We start from the raw sequence: 16583 nt of genomic DNA on the forward strand, positions 1-16583 counted from the left end.
GGGATCAGCTCAGGAGCTCATCCTCACCCTCAGCACAGCTGCTGGCAAACCTCACACACTTCAGCAAAGAGAGTGGCCAATAACTTTCATGTTCATCCTGATCTTTTTCACCAAATTCCAGTTTTTAGGAAACAACTGAAATATTTCAGAATTAACTCCTAAGTGTCTTCCACAAGGCTTAAAAAAAAACCAAAAAAAAAACCAAAAAAACAAACAAAAAAAAAACAATTAAAGGGAAGAAGAGACAAGACAAGAATGACCAAAAGCACCTGAATTTCCACCCAGATCTTCAAGAATCACTCAGGCAGCAGCTTCCAAAGGTAATTTTACCTTTAAAAAAACCTGATTTTTTTTTTCAAGAAGGAACAAGCTGATGCCCATTTGGCTGGAATGTAATGACAGCAACCAAGAGGAAAAGTGAAGCTGAACGTGGCTTTGGCAGGAGAAGAGGAGCAGAGGCAGCTCCAGCTGGCAGCACCCCCAGAGTGGCTCATCCAGCTCCCAAAAAAACCTGCCTCCCAAAAAAAACCCGGCTGAAGCACGTCACTGAGTCCAACAAAACTTTGGAAAAAAATAATAAAAAAAAAAAGAGCTGCCCAGCTAAAATTCTCCTCATGTATTATGCAAATGCTGCCAAAGCATTTCTAACCTTGGAGGGGGAAAATGAACATCCTGGGGAAAAAGCGCTTCCTGTCCTTCCCCATCCCCTGGCTCTCAACAGGGAACCAAACCTTATCACCCCTGGGCACCAGTGACGTCAGCCTGGCTCTGGGGCTGCTCTTCCAGCTGGGTTTTCTCCAGGAGGAAAGTCCAGGGAATGATTTAAGAGCCTTTGTGTTTCTCTCAGGAAAGCTGGGATTGCGTCAGCAGCGCCAAAGTGGAATTTTCCAGAGGAAGTGGACTCGAGGAATGGCTGCAGCCATGTGCCAAGGCAGTTGTGAAGGGACCAGTAATTGCTGCAAAATAAATTCCAGCAGAGTGCAAACACGCAGGAACTTTTCCCGTCTTGGAGTAATGGAGAGGGAACAAGAGCTCTGGAAAGCCACCTACGTGTGTCCAGGACAGGGAATGCTGGGCCTTGGAGCTGCTGCTCGTGGATTTTGGTGGAATATTAGCATGGAAAATGCTTTTTTCAAGCTGTTTCCATCTGAAGCTGAGTTATCAGTCACTCCAAAAAAAAAAAAAAAAAAAAAGGAAAAGAAAAAAGGAAGGATTTCTTCAAAGCCTGATGGGGAGAGGCTTGGAAATTAAAGAGTGGAGATACAATCTGAACCTCCAGGATGAAATCATCCCAGCAGGGAGATAAAGCTATCTGAGATGGCATCTCCCCTAAGGGCTGAGCATTTGCTGCCTGGAGCCTCCTCTCCAGGAGCAGGAGGCAGAGATCCTGCCCTGGAATGTGCCACTGATCCTGCCCTGGAATTACCTTGTTCCACTCAAATCCAGGCTGGGGGATCTCCCAGTAACCCCATCTCTGAAATGCCAAAGGAAAATCACATTCCTTGAGATGCACTTGTGAGTCACTCACTGCCCTTCATCTCCATTGAGGGTTACGAAACTCCTCTCCAGGGGAAGTGGAGGCAGCAGCAGCTCAGGAACCACGAGGACCAACAGAAATTCCAGTCAGCAGGAATTTTTTTGTGGACAACTTGAAAAGCTTGGTTTGATTCACAAAGGCTTCATCATCACGGAATCATGAAATGGTTTGGGTGGGAAGGGATGTTAAAACTCATCCAGTCTCTGTGCAGGGACACCCTCCACCATCCCAGGGTGCTCCAAGTCCCATCCAACCTGGCCTGGGGCTCTTCCAGCTTCTCTGGGCAACCTCCATCCTCAAAGGGAAGAATTCCTTTCCAATATCCCATCTAATCTGGCAGTGAGAAGCCATTCCCTGTGTCCTGTCCCTCCATCCCTTGTCCTCAGTCTCTTTCCAGCTCTCCTGGAGCTCCTTTAGGCACCAGAAGGGGCTCCAAGCTCTCCCTGGATCCTTCTCTTCCCCAGGTGAACATTCCCAGCTCTCCCAGCCTGGCTCCAGAGCAGAGCTGTTCTTATCACCAACCTCCCCACAGTCCTGGGCGCAGAAATGAAAGCAGAGCTGTCTAAGCAGGTTCCATGGCTCCAGCTGGCAGCTGCACCTCAAAAAACGGGGATGTAAACAAGTTGTTATCGTGTTTCTCACAGCAGAGCTCCCATGCAGGGCACTGGATTGAGATCCCAAAGAACCTTGGAGTGGCACTGGATGTGCTCTGTATGTGAAAAGAAGGGAATTCCTTCTCTGAGCAGTCCTGGAAGAGCTGGAGTGTGCAGGAGCAGAGGTCCAGCTCCAGCTGGAGCAGATAAAACCCATCTCAGCCTGGAAAACCCAACAGCCCAGAGTCATTTGCTTTATTTAACCCAGGGAGGTGCAGACACCTGCAGAGCAAATCCCTGCCCCTGCATGGAGGCTGATTTCCCCCCCTCATCACTCCATTTTCATGGACACCAGACTAAATCAGGGCATTCCAGGGTTTTAGCAATGCCCAACTCCAAAACCAGTGAGAGCACACAGCTGTCTGCCCTGCCTGCTCCTCCTCCTGGTCCAGGACAAATGGGAACAAATGAAGGAATTCTTTTAGGAAATAACTGAGATTTCCACAGGGAAAACTAGGAGGATCCCAAACTCACCATCCTCCCATCTTTAGGCAGCAGGATGAGATGCCATCACTAAGCTCCCCCAAAACTGACTGACAGCTACTTTCATTCAGAGCCTCTAAACCCAAAAAACAGGCAACAAATCCAGCTGGCAGCATTGGGAGACTACCAGGAGCTCTCAGGAAAGACAATGACAACCAAAGAACACTCAGAATTAAGAAATTCTTCCAAAAAAAATCGAGTTCAGTTGCTTTGTGGTGCACACACACCACCATGAATCACCCCATTTGCATTCCCTTCTTTTTGCCACTCCTTTATCTAATCAAGCTCATTCCAACACTTTCTGACTTGCAGGATAACCTGCATTGATTCCAGAGCCTGGGTTATCCTGCTCATTAACGTGCTCAGAGATTAACAAAGTCAACTTGAACCAGCCTGAGAAAACAACACAAGGGTGACAGGACCACGTCACCTTTTGTCCTGGAATCTGCAGCACCTCACACTCCAGGTGACACCTCAAGGAGCAGCTGGGAAGAAGCTCAATGTTCCTTGTTGAAAAGGTTTTATGAGGATTTCTGGTTTGTCCTTTCTGACTTTGCTGTCAGTTGTTTGAGCTCCTGCTCACAGGGTTATTTTGGGGTTTTTTTTATGGTTGTCTAAGTGCTCTCCATTAATAGGTTTTAGTCCTGATGGAGGGAAGTTCCTTCCAAAAAAAAAAAAAAAAAAAAAAAGAAAAAAAGAAGTGTGGTGTGTGTGGTAATGACAAGATGGTCTGTCAGACACTGCTCCTTCCTGGCACCTTCAGAGCTCTGTCACCTCCTGGGAACATCTCTGAGGACAAAAGGCCCCTCCTTCTCCCCATCCTACCTGGCACTGGTGTTCCATGGAATTTGGGCTCCATATCGTGACAATCCCAGAATCACTGGGGCTGGAAAAGAGCTCTGAGGTCATCAAGTCCAATCTGTAACCGATCCCCACCCTGTGCCACGTCCAGTCCTCCCTTGGACACCTCCAGGGGTGGGGACTCCACCATCTCCCTGGGCAGCCCATCCCAGTGCCCAGTCGCTTTTTCCACAAAGGAATTCCTGCTGATGTCCAACCTGAGCCTCCCCCAGGCACAGCTTGAAGCTTGTCTGGTCTTTGTGGGAAGAGCTTTTAGGTCAGACATCGGGACAAACTCCAGGATTGGAGATGACAATGTCTCACTCCAAAGTTCTGCTCCCCACCAGAAACTCCAGCACTCCCTGGAGAGGAAATCCAGGTGGGAAAGAAATTATTGCCCATCTCATGGACCTTCTTCCTCCTTGCTTGGTCACCAACATGGAGGGTCATCCCAGATGAGGAGGCAGCAAAATTGAGGTTCCTCCTTCTCTCTGATGGGTCCAACCCCTGTCCCTGCACAGACACCCCAACAATCCCACCCTGGGAGCATTTTCCAAACTCTCCTGGAGCTCTGGCAGCCTCGGGGCCGTGCCTATTCCCTGGGGAGCCTCTCCGAGGGAAGAACTTTTCCCCTGATCTCCAACCTAAACCACCCTGACACAGCTCCAGCCATTCCCTGGGTCCTGTCCCTGTCACAGGGACATCAGTGCCAGTGCTGTCCCTTGGGAATACAACCACCAACAGGCCCCACAACACTGGGTTGCTTCATGAGCTCCTGGAATAAACAGATTCCCTCAGATGTCAGTGGGATAAAGGCCTATGGCAACACCAGAAAGGATTAAAGTAGATTATTTCAGTGTGCAGAGCCTCTGCCCCCAGCTAAGGGTCAGAACATCTTGCACTGCTCTAAGTTTCTTCAGAGGACATATTTCATGTCATTTCTTTATCCCTGAAAGGCTTTGCACAACAGGGAGCTCCACTGGCAAGAGAAAAAGAAGGAATTTTGCACTCAGCAAAAATCAGGCCCAGCCTGGGGCATCAGAACTCGTTTGGGGATGGCAGCAGGAGGACAGACAGCCAAGTTATCCCTCTAATTGATCATAAAGTGTCCTGGCTTGTTTGAGTGTTCGATGCCTCAGGAGGGAGGAGGAGGAGGAGGAGGGGGAGGAACAGTTTTACCAGCAGTGCAATCTCAGATTTTAAACTTCTTGGAGTGCTCATCTTAAGCTTGGGGGAAAAAAGCCAACCCAGTGCTTTAAACAGCAATTGCACATTCACAGAATGGTTGAAGTTGGGAGAGTCCATGTCCCCCTGGTCCTGTCACTCCATGCTCTTGTTCAAAGCCCCTCTCTCTTTTTCTTGGCAGCTCCCTACAGGTACTGCAAAACAATTTTTTGAATTCCTTCAAAAAAGGCCAATCCACAAGTGACAATGCCATTGGAGCCCAAACACTGCAGCCTCTTCTTTCCAAAGATTCAAGGAGAAACACTTGTTAAATTCTATTCCTCCTCAGCTCCATCGCCCAGCAATGCTGGGAACACCTCTGGCTTCTCCACATTTTTAGCCTTAAACTCCTCTGTTGTTCAGAGATCAGGTTAAACCTTCCTGCTTTCAGCAGAATGGAAAATTTGTTCCTGTGTTCCTGGCTATTTGCTGTTTGGGTTCTCTCATCCCTTGACCCTGCAGGTCCTGGTTTGTTCCTTCCTCCAGCTGCTGTGGGAGCCTCTACACTGATGGAGTGACCGGGATTGACCTGGAATTACCAACATCCTCAGCCCTGCCATTGGCACAGCTCAGTGCTGCTTGCTGAACCTCTGTGGAGGAGCCCTCCAAATTCTTCAGAGGAGCTCTCCAAACTCCTTGGAGGAGCTCTTCAAGCTTTGTAAAGGAGATCTCCAAGCTCTGTGGATGGAGCTCTACAAGCTCTGTGGATGGAGCTCTACAAGCTCTGTGGATGGAGCTCTACAAGCTCTGTGGATGGAGCTCTACAAGCTCTGTAAAAGGAGATCTCCAAGCTCTGTAAAAGGAGATCTCCAAGCTCTGTAAAAGGAGATCTCCAAGCTCTGTAAAAGGAGATCTCCAAGCTCTGTAAAAGGAGATCTCCAAGCTCTGTAAAAGGAGTGCTCCAAGTTCTTTGGAGAAGCTCTCCAACTTCTGTGGAGGAGTTCTTCAAGCTCTGTAAAGGAGTTCTCCAAGTTCTCTGGAGGAGCTCTCTGTAAAGGAGGACTCCAAGCTCTATAAAGGAGTTCTCTATGCTCTGTGGAGGAGCTCTCTAAGCTCCATAAAGGAGTTCTCTGTAAAGGAGTTCTCCAAGCTCTGTAAAGAAGCTCTCCAGGCTCCCTGGAGCAGCTCTCCCAGCCCATCAGCCAGCAGGGCTGTGTGGGCCCTGCAAGTGGCAGGAATGTTAATGGGCAGCCGTGGCGTGAGCCAGCCCTGAGCGCCACCCAGAGAGGCTGGACCTGCCAAAAGCTGGGATCCAGCAATTAGGGAAAGCCCAGAGTCTATAAATAGAGGCACAGGTGTGTGCTGTGGCACTGCTGTGCATCCTGCTTCCCAGGAAGTGCGGAGCAATCCCGGGTTTGACACGTTACACAAGCTCTGGAGCTGCTCAATCCCAGGATGCCAAGGCTGCTCCTCTGGAGAGGAGGTTTCTGGAGAAAAGGTGAGACGGCTCGAGCCACTGCACTGCCATGAGGAAGTTGGGAGCCGGGCACAGAGTGACGTGGGGACACAGCCCAGAGCCAGGTCACAGCACGAGCGTGACGGGGAAACGCCGACTGACAGATGAGGGACGTGCCCTCCAAGGGAGAAGCTGGAATTGTGCTTTCACTTGTTAAAAAACTTTTTCTAAAATTCTTTCTGCAGGTTTGTTTTCTCCACAGATATCCAGAGCTGTGGGATGGGGTCGTGCTCACATGGATGTCCACCATGGGAACTGAAATCCCATGGCAGGGGATGGGATGGGCTTCAGTGGCCTCATCACTCTCATGGGGAAGAATTCCTTCCCAATATCCCATCTAACCCTGCACTTCCTTGAACTTAAGGCCATTCCCTCTTGCCTCTTGCCCTGTCACTCCATGCCCTCTGAAAAGTCTCTCTCCATAACAGATTTAAAACAAACAAAAAAAAAAACCCCAAAGAGGTGCATCAGAAACTATTTTTGAACGACCAAGATTTATCTCAAGGAATCTGTTTTGGAGACACAAGAGGCACCACCAACTCCCTTGTGCCAGAGGTGTATCCCCTGAGTGCTGCCAATCCCATCTCTGGACTCTCATGTGGTTTCATGGCATGAGATGGATCCCAGATTGGTGAGCATGGCCACTGCTCCTACCCCAGCACCTTTTGGGCAGCACTGGCAGCCCAAACTCCCCCAACAGAGCCCTGCCCCAGGACTCCAGGAGTCAGCAGGCTCAGCCTTGGGTCACAGTGACTGTCACCGACCCGTGACCTTGAGCTGTCAGGCAGGTGACATCACTTTCCTTGACATCATCTCCATCACATGGGTCTGGACAAGATCTGTCCAATCCCCGAGCCAAGGAGAGCACAAACCACCGGGCAATGTGGTAATTAAGGTGCACAAGTCGTGGTTGTTAAGTGAAGATTATAATTAAACGGAACATGTAATTACGGTGTTTCTATAACTGCTCTGGAGTTGCTGCTGCTGCTCCTCCAGACCGTTCTGAAACTGTCACTTCCTCTTGGGAAAGAGGGTCAAAAATCAGCTAACCTTTCAGTTATGCAGATAAAAATTCTGTGTCGGATTCAGGACTAAGCCCTGCTCCCACCTGGAGCCTCATTCCTGGCATTCTCAGCCTTGCTCTTCATTGATCCAACCCTTCCTCATGCCCATCGTGTTTCACACCTTCCTCCAGTGCAGAGGAACAACACAGACACCAGGCAGCAGGAAAAGCTCCAATGAATTTTGGGAATCAGCTTCCCTGCACTTCTCTTTGCCCCACACAGGTCTGTGTGTCCCCAGGGAGCTCCACATGCTATGGGATTCTCCATCTGCCACTCTTCCCAAAAAACTGTTAAGCAGTTTTCCTGGAGATCACAAAACCATGGAATGGGTTGTGTTGAGCACTTTATCTCATTTCACCCCCCTGCCATGGGGATATTGCACTACACCAGGTTGCTCCAAGATGTCCTTCTGCAAAAACTGTGGTACTTTTCCATGATTCTGAACCAAACGAGGTTGTGACATCAGAACTTCCATTCCACTGGGATATTTATCCAGTTCTTTACAAACATGCCTCAGACAGAGGAGCCTGGGAAGGCAGGGCGCATAAATCATTGACAGAGGAACAAAACAGGAATCACGTTCCTGCACTTTCAGTCTGTCTGGTTCCATTTTCTCTTTCATGCAGGTCACATCCGGGATTTCCACAAACAATGAGTGGTCAGAGGAAACAAACCTGACCTCATGCTGCAATTCCCCTGAGCAGAGAGACTCACTGCAAGGACAACTCCTTTACCTTTTCCAGTTGTACTTAAACTTCCAGATACCTTTGCTATCCACAAACTCCCAAAGCAGCCCTGGCTCTTGTGACAGATATTTCTCAAAGCCTCAAAGGGAGTCACTCACACCTCACCTGCAGGAGTGCCTCATCCTCCCCAAAATCTTTCCAGCCTGAAGGAAGAGGCAGAGCCGAACATCTCTGTCCCAAACAACGAACATCCCAAAGGATGAGGATTATCACCATCCCAAAGGACCAATGTCGCCGTCCCCAAAGGACCAACATCCCTCCATCCCAAAGGACTCAAACATCTCCGTTCCCAAAGGACCAACATCTGCCACCCCAAAGGATGAACATTGCCAGCCATCCCCAAAGGACAAACATTATCACCATCCCAAAGGACGAACGTCTCCATCCCAAAGGATGAACATTGCCAGCCATCCCAAAGGACCAACATCATCCCAAAGAGGATGAACATCTCCGTCCCAAAGGACGCTCCTGCTTTCAGGGTCAGGTTACACACGCTCATTGTCACCGACGTTTTAGCTCCACTTAGTGGCCACAAGGCTCATTAACTACCACTTTCCTCATCAGTTCCACAGTCCCCTGACCATGCCAACCCCAATCCCAGCACTTACCTGGGGAGCAGCGGGGACCGGGGCTTTGCCTTGTCCTTGTCTCGCTCCCGGTCCCTGTCGCGGTCGCGGTCCCTGTCGCGGTCCCTGTGCTGCCTGTCCTTCTCGTCCCTCTTGACCCGTTCCCGCTCCCGTTCCCACTCCTCTTTCCGCCGCTGCCGCTCCTTGTCGCGCTCCCGTTCCCGTTCTCGTTCCCGCTCCCGCTGGCGCCGCTCCCGCTCCCGTTCCCGTTCTCGCTCCCGTTCCCGCTCCCGCTGCCTGGTCTCTCGCTCCCGCTCCCGTTCTCGCTCTCTTTCCTGGGGAAAAAAAACACAACAGGGAAAGCCGTGGTGATGCTGCGGGAGCGGCTCCTTATAAAGTCTGGGAATGCCAGGAACGACATCCCTCAGCAAAGGATTGAGATTGATAATCTGCGAATCGATGACATGGAGATCAATAATCTGGAGTTCAGTATTCTGGAAATCAATAATCTAGAGTTCAGTATTCTAGAGATCAATAATCTAGAGTTCAATATTCCGGAGATCAATAATCTGGAGTTCAGTATTCTGGAGATCAATAATCTGGAGTTCAGTATTCTGGAGGATCAATAATCTGGATCCTGGACACAAACACAGCATCACATCCCACACAACTGTCTTTTTTCAAAGGCAATGATTGGGTTGATTTGGTTCATTAAGCTTATTAAATAAATGTATTGATGTTTATGAGCGTTTCCTCTCGTCGCTGATCGTTTTTATAACCAGCTAATTAACTTTGCAAATGAGCAGCAGGGAAATAATTGGTCATGTGTGGCCAGGGTGAGGCCCAGGCTCCTGTCTGGGCACTGCTGCTGCAGAAAACAAAGATTTAGAGCAAAGGAAAAGTTACTTTTGAAGGGATTTGATGGAAAGCACTGAAAAGCTCCCCCCTGAGCAGGACTGGTTGGTTTGGTGGCTGCTCCAGAGGCACAAAGTTTGCATGAGGGGAAAAGGAAGAGCAGGGAAAGGGTTCAGAGCCTGGTTTTCATCCAGATCCATTCCTGGTGTGACACCAGCCAACTCCTGGGATTTCAACTCCTGCCTGCTGCATTCCTGTGCCTCAATCCCAACAGGCTGGACCTCTGCTGGTACACAGAGCACACCTGCCCACATCTAATCCTCTCCCTTCCCAAGAATTAACAAGGAAACCTTTTCTCAACCAGGTTCTTTCCTGGACACTCCCTCCCTCTCCAAGATGGACAAGCACTGCTCAACTGCTGCACTGAGAAGCAGCCAGGGAGCATGAGGAGGAACCAGCTTCCCATCTCAGACATGGAATTGGTAAGGCTGGAAAAGACCTTTAGATCATCAAGTGAAACCCTCAGCCCAGCACCATCACCAAGGTCACCACTGACCATGTCCCCAAGTGCCACATCCACAGGTTGTTTGAACACTTCTAGGGGTGGGGACTCCACCACTTTCCTGGGCAGTTTTTTCCAAAGCTTTACACACTTTCCATGAAATAATTTTCGTAAAATCCAATCCAATCCTCTCCTGGTGCAACTTGAGACCGTTCCCTCTCCTCCTGTCCCTGTTCCCTGGGAGCAGAGCCCGACCCCCCCGGGCAGGGAGTTGTGCAGAGCCAGGAGGTCCCTCCTGAGCCTCCTTTTCTCCAGGCTCAGCCCTTTCCCAGCTCCCTCAGGATTCTCCAGCCCTTTCCCAGCTCTGTTCCCTTCCCTGGACACGCTCCAGCCCCTCCATGTGTGTTTTGGATGAGCCCAAAGCTGAGCAGAGCTCCAGGTGTGGCCTCAGGTGCCCGGCCCAGGGGACAATCCCTGTCCTGGGGCTGTGGCCATGCCACGCCTGATGCCAGTGACCTTCTCAGCCTCTGTCAACCTGCACTCCATGTCCTTTTCCATCAGGCAGATTCCCAAACCTCATTCCCAAGCCTGGAGCTCTGCTTTTGCCCTCGCGGTGCTGGAACAGAACATCCTCCCCATCCCCTCACCTCCAGCGTGCTCTGTGCTGTCATTAAACCAAGATTTAACTATTTGAAATCTCCTGTTTCAAAACACTGTGCCAAAGCCCCAGAAGAACCTGGAAGAAAGTTGGGAAGGAAAAGGGAGAAGGGGGGGAATTTCCTTACTTACTCTGTAGTTACGGTAGGGATCGGGGTCTGTGTACTGAACCCTGAAATTCTCATACTGCCCACCACGCCAGAAGCGCTCTATTTCATAGTCATAATAGGGATCTGCATAGGGATCAAGCCTACAATGAAAAACAGGGAATGTTAGAGAGGGAAATGCCACCCTGGCACCACAAAAACTGCGTGTTCTAGGTCAGCTCAGTCACTGTGACAACAAAACCACCTGCTGTGCAGCAGGGCTGTGCAGTGATGTTTATTTTCTACACAGCCCAACTAAACAGTCTTTTTTTTTAAAGTGAGGCTTATCAGAGAAAAGCACAAACCTTTCTTGATAAACACAAAAAACAAAAACAACAACAACAAAAAAAGAGCTACCAAAAAAATTCAGCCTTCAAATCAATGCGGTGCAAACACAGAAAGTGCTTTTGAGAGCCCCTTCCAGAGCCTGCAAAGGGAGCAGGAGATGTTCTGCCTCATTGATTGAGAGCTGGGATTGCTGCCCATGCACTCACAGCTCATCCCAAACACCTGCAGCAGTGGAAGGGATGGAGATCCCTCAGTTCCCTGCCCCTGGAGTGATGGGTGCATCCCAGTGCCACCAGTACAGGACAGGAGCTGGTGCTGAGAGTTCCACAGGGGGGAAATGGAGTTTTGGGGACAGGTCAGCAACACCCTGAACCTGCAGGAATCACCCCTTGGAAGGAAGGCACCACTTCCCCAGCTGATATTCCCCAGTGGGAATCAGCTCCTGGACTGGTGAGCACATGGAACACACACAAACACAGAATGAAGGATTTTTGGGGAGGGAAAGGATTGAAACTCCCTCATCCTTAAAGCTGCTTCTTCTGTTTTTTCCTGGTTTCTACTGACATTGTTTGATGGCTTTAATTCCCCAACTCAACAACATCCAACCACCTGGAGTGCAAATATCAGATCCACTGTGAGGATGGGGAGGTGGGTACAGGGAATAAGAAACTTCCAGGGCCACAGAGGAGTTGGTGGCAGAGCTAAGATTACACAGCAAGTGCTCCCAAATTCCAGATTATCCATAATGAGACTCTGATTTATTTTAAAAAGGGAATAAAGGGTCTGTTTTTGCATTTCAAAAATGTCAAATAACCTAAACCAGGTTAAGGTGTAGGTGCTGCCCTGTGAGTCAAGTGGTACCTGTATTTCTTTCAGTGTTTTTAAATAAATTAGGATTTCTCTTTTGGACTGAAGCAGTAAGCCAAGGGAAGGAGAACCAGGATTTGGGATGCTTCAGTCAGCAAAAAACTCCTGATGCCAAGCCCAAGCCAGCCTGGATTCAGTGACATCAGGAGTTCAAAGAGACAGAAAAACATCTCAAGCCACGCCAGAAAGGAAACTCTGCTTTTTCACACAGCCTCAGATTTCCCCTTCCTATAATATTGGTGGAGTTTTATTTTATTTCAAAAAAGATCACTGCCGTGTGTTTTGGTAATTCAGTGCTCAAATCATCAGAAAATAATTGTTATTTTTTTCAAAATAATCCAATATATCCACTGAGTCAACTGCTGAGGGGACTGTGGTCGGTCTGTGGCCTCGGAAGTTTGAGGAAATGCAATGAAAAAAAAAACAAAAAAAGGCAAAGGAAAATTTTCTTACAGTTGTAACAGTACTGGAATCAAAGACCTGCTTACCCATAGTTAATGTTTTCTTTGATGTCCACCTCCCTATAGTTATTCAAAAAAGAAAAAGGGATTCATGAACTACTGAGACAACTCCACATGTCACAAGACAGTGCTGAAAGCATTTTCAACATCCCAGTGCTCACTTGGCTGCCAGGTGCCCAACTGGGCAATAAACTGTGTGTGTGGAGGAGAAAAATCAGCATTTCCTACAGTTTACAGCAGCAGATTCATAACTTTTCCCTTCATACACACAGAAGATATTTTAATGCCACAGGCTGCTCACACAGCTTTGAATTTTCAGGAATTCCAGTTGTTGGATGACTTTTATTAAATCCTGGTTATGTACAAAAAACACTTTTTTTTTTTTTTTTCTGGACTATATGAAACTTAGAGCTGTTTTTAACAATTCCTACATCAGAGTGGCTCAAAATGCTGCTGGTGCATTTTACAGGACAGTCATAAAAGAAAGATAATGGATGAACATTCCCCAGAACTTTGGGGATAAAGCCCAGAGGAACACAAGGCCAAGATCCACAGCTAATTAAACTCAGGAAAATATTAGTATTTTAGAAATTTCTTTCAGAACTGAGAACAGGGGTTTATAAAAACCAGGGAAAGGAATTGCATGCCAGAGTAAATAAAAGAATATTGAACAAAAGCCTAATCTACTCCTTTCCAGAGTTTTTTTTTGTCATTCATCCACTCTAAAATAAAGAGAATTAAGCTTTGCAAACCCTCTGGGAGTGGAAATATTTCCATGAATAAGAAGAACAAAGGATGCACGAGCGAGGAGACACAAATCCACCTGTATTCCTGCAGCATCCAAGCCTCTTTCCCAAAAATTCTCTTCCCATTCCTTTTCTTGCCTCGAGAACTACCAAACAATTTCCCAGAGCTGGGTTTGAGGCCTCCAACACTTTAAATTCGACCTTAAAACCCCAATGAACGGAAACATTTAAATTTAAGGTGCTTGTTGTGGCCAGTTTTGCTTCTGCCCAGTGCCCAGGTTTAACTGGGACCAGTTCAGGGTTTGTTAAACCAGTTCTGCCCAGGAAGCCCCAGCTGGAGCCACCAGCTCCTGCACACTGAACCCTCTCCAACCTCGCAGCCTCAACTTGGAGAGTTTTTAAGATAAGAAAAAAAAAATAAAAAAGAGGAGAAAAAAAGCTGGAAGAATGCACTGGTGTGAGGGAGGCAATGCAGAGCTGGAGAGAGCCCAGAGGGGAGCAGAATTCCAAGGAGATTTGAGGCAGGGAGGGTTTGAGGAGATTGGGAAGGGAGGTGGGATCAAACCGGAGCGAGCGGAGGCGGCTCAACTTCTTAATTTCCTGTTTCAGGGACGCTGTTCCCACCTTTTGAAGTGACATTCCCTCAGTTTGGAGGGCTGAGTGAACCCCAGGCAGCCTCACTGCACTGTACTCCCACCCAGTTTTCCCTGGAGCGAAGGCAGGGGTGTCTCTTACGCGGGGTCCCGGACGTCTCTGGTGATGCGATAATTCCAGTCCCGGAAAAACTCGTTCTCCTTGTCGAATTCCCGCTCGTCCTCCCCAATGGTCACAGTGAATCTCTTCTCCTCAAAGTCAGGCTCCTGCTCTTTTCTCATCGTTGCTTTTTTTAATACCTGTCAAGGGCACAAAAACAGCGTGAGAAGAGAAATTGTAATATTAAAAATCTTGCCTTTGGGAGATTTCCTGCGGAATTTTCTTCCTTCAGAATGTGCAGGATTCTGGACTTTTCCTGTTTAATTCCCTATTCCAGCAGCTCAGAACAGCAGGAAACAGAAGTTTCCCCCCTGCAGTGATCACAAACTGGAGAAATAGGTACTGAAGGGAGGGAAACTGGATCAGCTTAAAGCTTTGCTTTGTGCAGGGCTGGACTTGAGGGCCACAAATTCCCATTATTTTTAAAATATAAATCCCCCCACCTGGATTTGAGCTCCTCTTGGTGGTCTAACAATTGTGATGTACAACAAAACATCATTAACAGGTTAAAAGGCAAAAGGAACAGAGAAAGAGCAAGGCACTGGTGCTGCAAAAAAGAGCTTTTTCAGTGGATTTCAGACAGCAACTCCCTGAGGAAGGAATTTACCTCTTTAGCATGTCGGAGTCCCCTCTCCCAGGCACTTTCTGTTGGAGGGTCTGGAGGAGGTGGAGGTAAGATTTCATCAACCACTGGCCCTCCCTGTTGGAAAGGTGAGGAGAGCAGCAGAAGACACCTGAGTTAGTTTTAACCAGCTTTGTAAAGCTTCCTCAGAGTTACTCCAGAGGTGCCTCAGCAGGACTAAGCTGGGAAACCACGGAAAATTACCCCCCTCTACTGGCAGCTCCAAGATCTCCATTTAAAAATCACACATCCCACCGTGGGTTGAATTTTGCTGAGGTATTAGCTCAAAAAAAAAAAAAAAGAGAGAAAAATCACAGAACTGTGGAGTGGTTTGGGGTGGAAGAGACCTTAAAGCTCATCTTGTTCCAGTGGAATGGACACTCCCCACTAGAGCAGGCTCTCCAGAAACCCACTTTGAACACTTGCAGGAGGCAGAAATGGCCAGAAGAGGTTCCATACCCAGGGGTTGGCTGGCATCAGCGGGTGGGGGCCCATGGGAGGGGCCCCGTTGGGGGAGAAGGGCTCAGGTTTGGAGATCAGGGAGTAATTGCCCTTGTCGTTCACTCCGGGGTGGATAAAGCGACAGTTCATGCCCCAGGTGCAGTGTCCTGTGGGAACACACAGCTGTTAAATCCCTGCTTCCAGCACCACTTCAGCCCCACCACCACCACCAAAAAAACCCTCATCAGGCATTGAAAATCCTCCTTGTTTTAGGTGTTTGGTTTTTCTCCTCTCCAGCTGGGCTGGGATTTATCTGTTTGCACACACGTGGAGAGAGGTTTGTCACTCTCCACCTGCCAGAGGGGACAAACAGGTCCAGACACAGATGGATCAATGTACAAGAATATTATTGCAGGGGGGAGAAGGGAGGGAGGAAAGGATGGACACACACTGTTAATTAAATGTAGGAATAAGCCTGTGAGATCCTCATTTGTTAATGACAAACATTTCCAATGAGGAGCTTTGCCTTTCAGAGCAAACCTGAGAGCAAAGCAAACACCACAGTGCATCCCAAACACACAGTGGTGAGGCAGGGAGCAGAATCATCGAATGGTTTGGGCTGGAAGGGCTTTAAAGCTCATCCACTTCCAATCTCAACACCTTCCACAATCCCATGTTGCTCCAAGTCCTGCCCAGCCTGGCCTTGGACTCTTCCAAGGATAAGGCAGCCACAACTTCTCTGTTTTATTCCAAAAACTCCTCCAAATTTCCCTTTATTTACCCCCTCCAGGCTCACCAGGCTGAGGGCAAAGCCCTTTTTGTGCAGTGGCTGCGTGAAAATTCAGCTTTGGCCACCAAGAAACAGGAAGGTGACACAGAGGGCAGGATTTATCATGTAACAGCAGCTTAATGGAGAAAAAATAAACCCCCAACCAGGAGCAAATGCAGCACCTTTGGCTCCTCTCACACCCCAGAGCACGTTTACCTTTCATGAAGAAGCGGCAGGTGGGCCTTGGCCTCACTTTCCTGTCGTTGGGGTCTTTAACTTCCCCTTCTTCCAAATCATCATCCTGGAACAGACACACAGAGCTGACATTTCATGTGGGGCATTCCCTGCAGCACCTGATATTTCCCAATCTGCTCAAAATCACTCACTGGGAGCCACCCCAGGGGCAAAACCAGGGGAGGAAAACAAGGTCAGGTTATGAGGAATGTCCCAGTGCTCCCTCAGGAGGTGAAGATGGAATATTCCAGGTGGTTGTAAAAGCAACTTCTACTGTCCCAGGTTGCTCCAAGCTCTGTCCAGCCTGGCCTTGGACACTGCCAGGGATCCAGGGGCAGCCACAACTTCTCTGGGAACCTGTGCCAGGGCTCAGCACCCTCCCAGGGAACAATTCCTGCCCAAAATCCCAATATCCCACCTAACCCTGCCAGTTCCACCTTGTTCTATCACTTCTCCAAAATCCCTCTCCAGGGACAATCTCACAAATGAACTTTTCAGGGTAAGTCCAGCAAATTTCTCTCAGTCATCTCCACCTTCCCTTCACTCCTCAGCTCCACACTGGAGTTGGGAACCAGCTCAAACAAAACTCTGCCTCATCCCCAGGGCCTGCAATCCCAGGGATAAATTCTAATAGCTGGAGGTTGCTCCAAGATTAAGAAATAAGAACCACGAA

At 48.6% G+C, this 16583-nt stretch overlaps 1 protein-coding gene across 1 annotated transcript in view; it reads right to left on the reverse strand.

The window, feature by feature from the left end:
• Window positions 1-16583, reverse strand: part of ZC3H18 (zinc finger CCCH-type containing 18) — a 46189-nt gene that overhangs the window by 19250 nt on the left and 10356 nt on the right. The window contains exons 4-10 of the mRNA XM_083870026.1: window positions 15893-15977; window positions 14926-15074; window positions 14452-14544; window positions 13827-13984; window positions 12373-12405; window positions 10716-10833; window positions 8612-8904 (exon numbers count right to left, since the gene is read on the reverse strand). Of these exons, the coding sequence (XP_083726152.1) occupies window positions 8612-8904; window positions 10716-10833; window positions 12373-12405; window positions 13827-13984; window positions 14452-14544; window positions 14926-15074; window positions 15893-15977 (929 nt within the window). The remainder of the gene's footprint in view (window positions 1-8611; window positions 8905-10715; window positions 10834-12372; window positions 12406-13826; window positions 13985-14451; window positions 14545-14925; window positions 15075-15892; window positions 15978-16583) is intronic.

Source organism: Zosterops lateralis (assembly GCF_965231275.1).
Source record: "Zosterops lateralis genome assembly, chromosome: 12".
Taxonomy (NCBI): Eukaryota; Metazoa; Chordata; class Aves; order Passeriformes; family Zosteropidae; genus Zosterops; species Zosterops lateralis.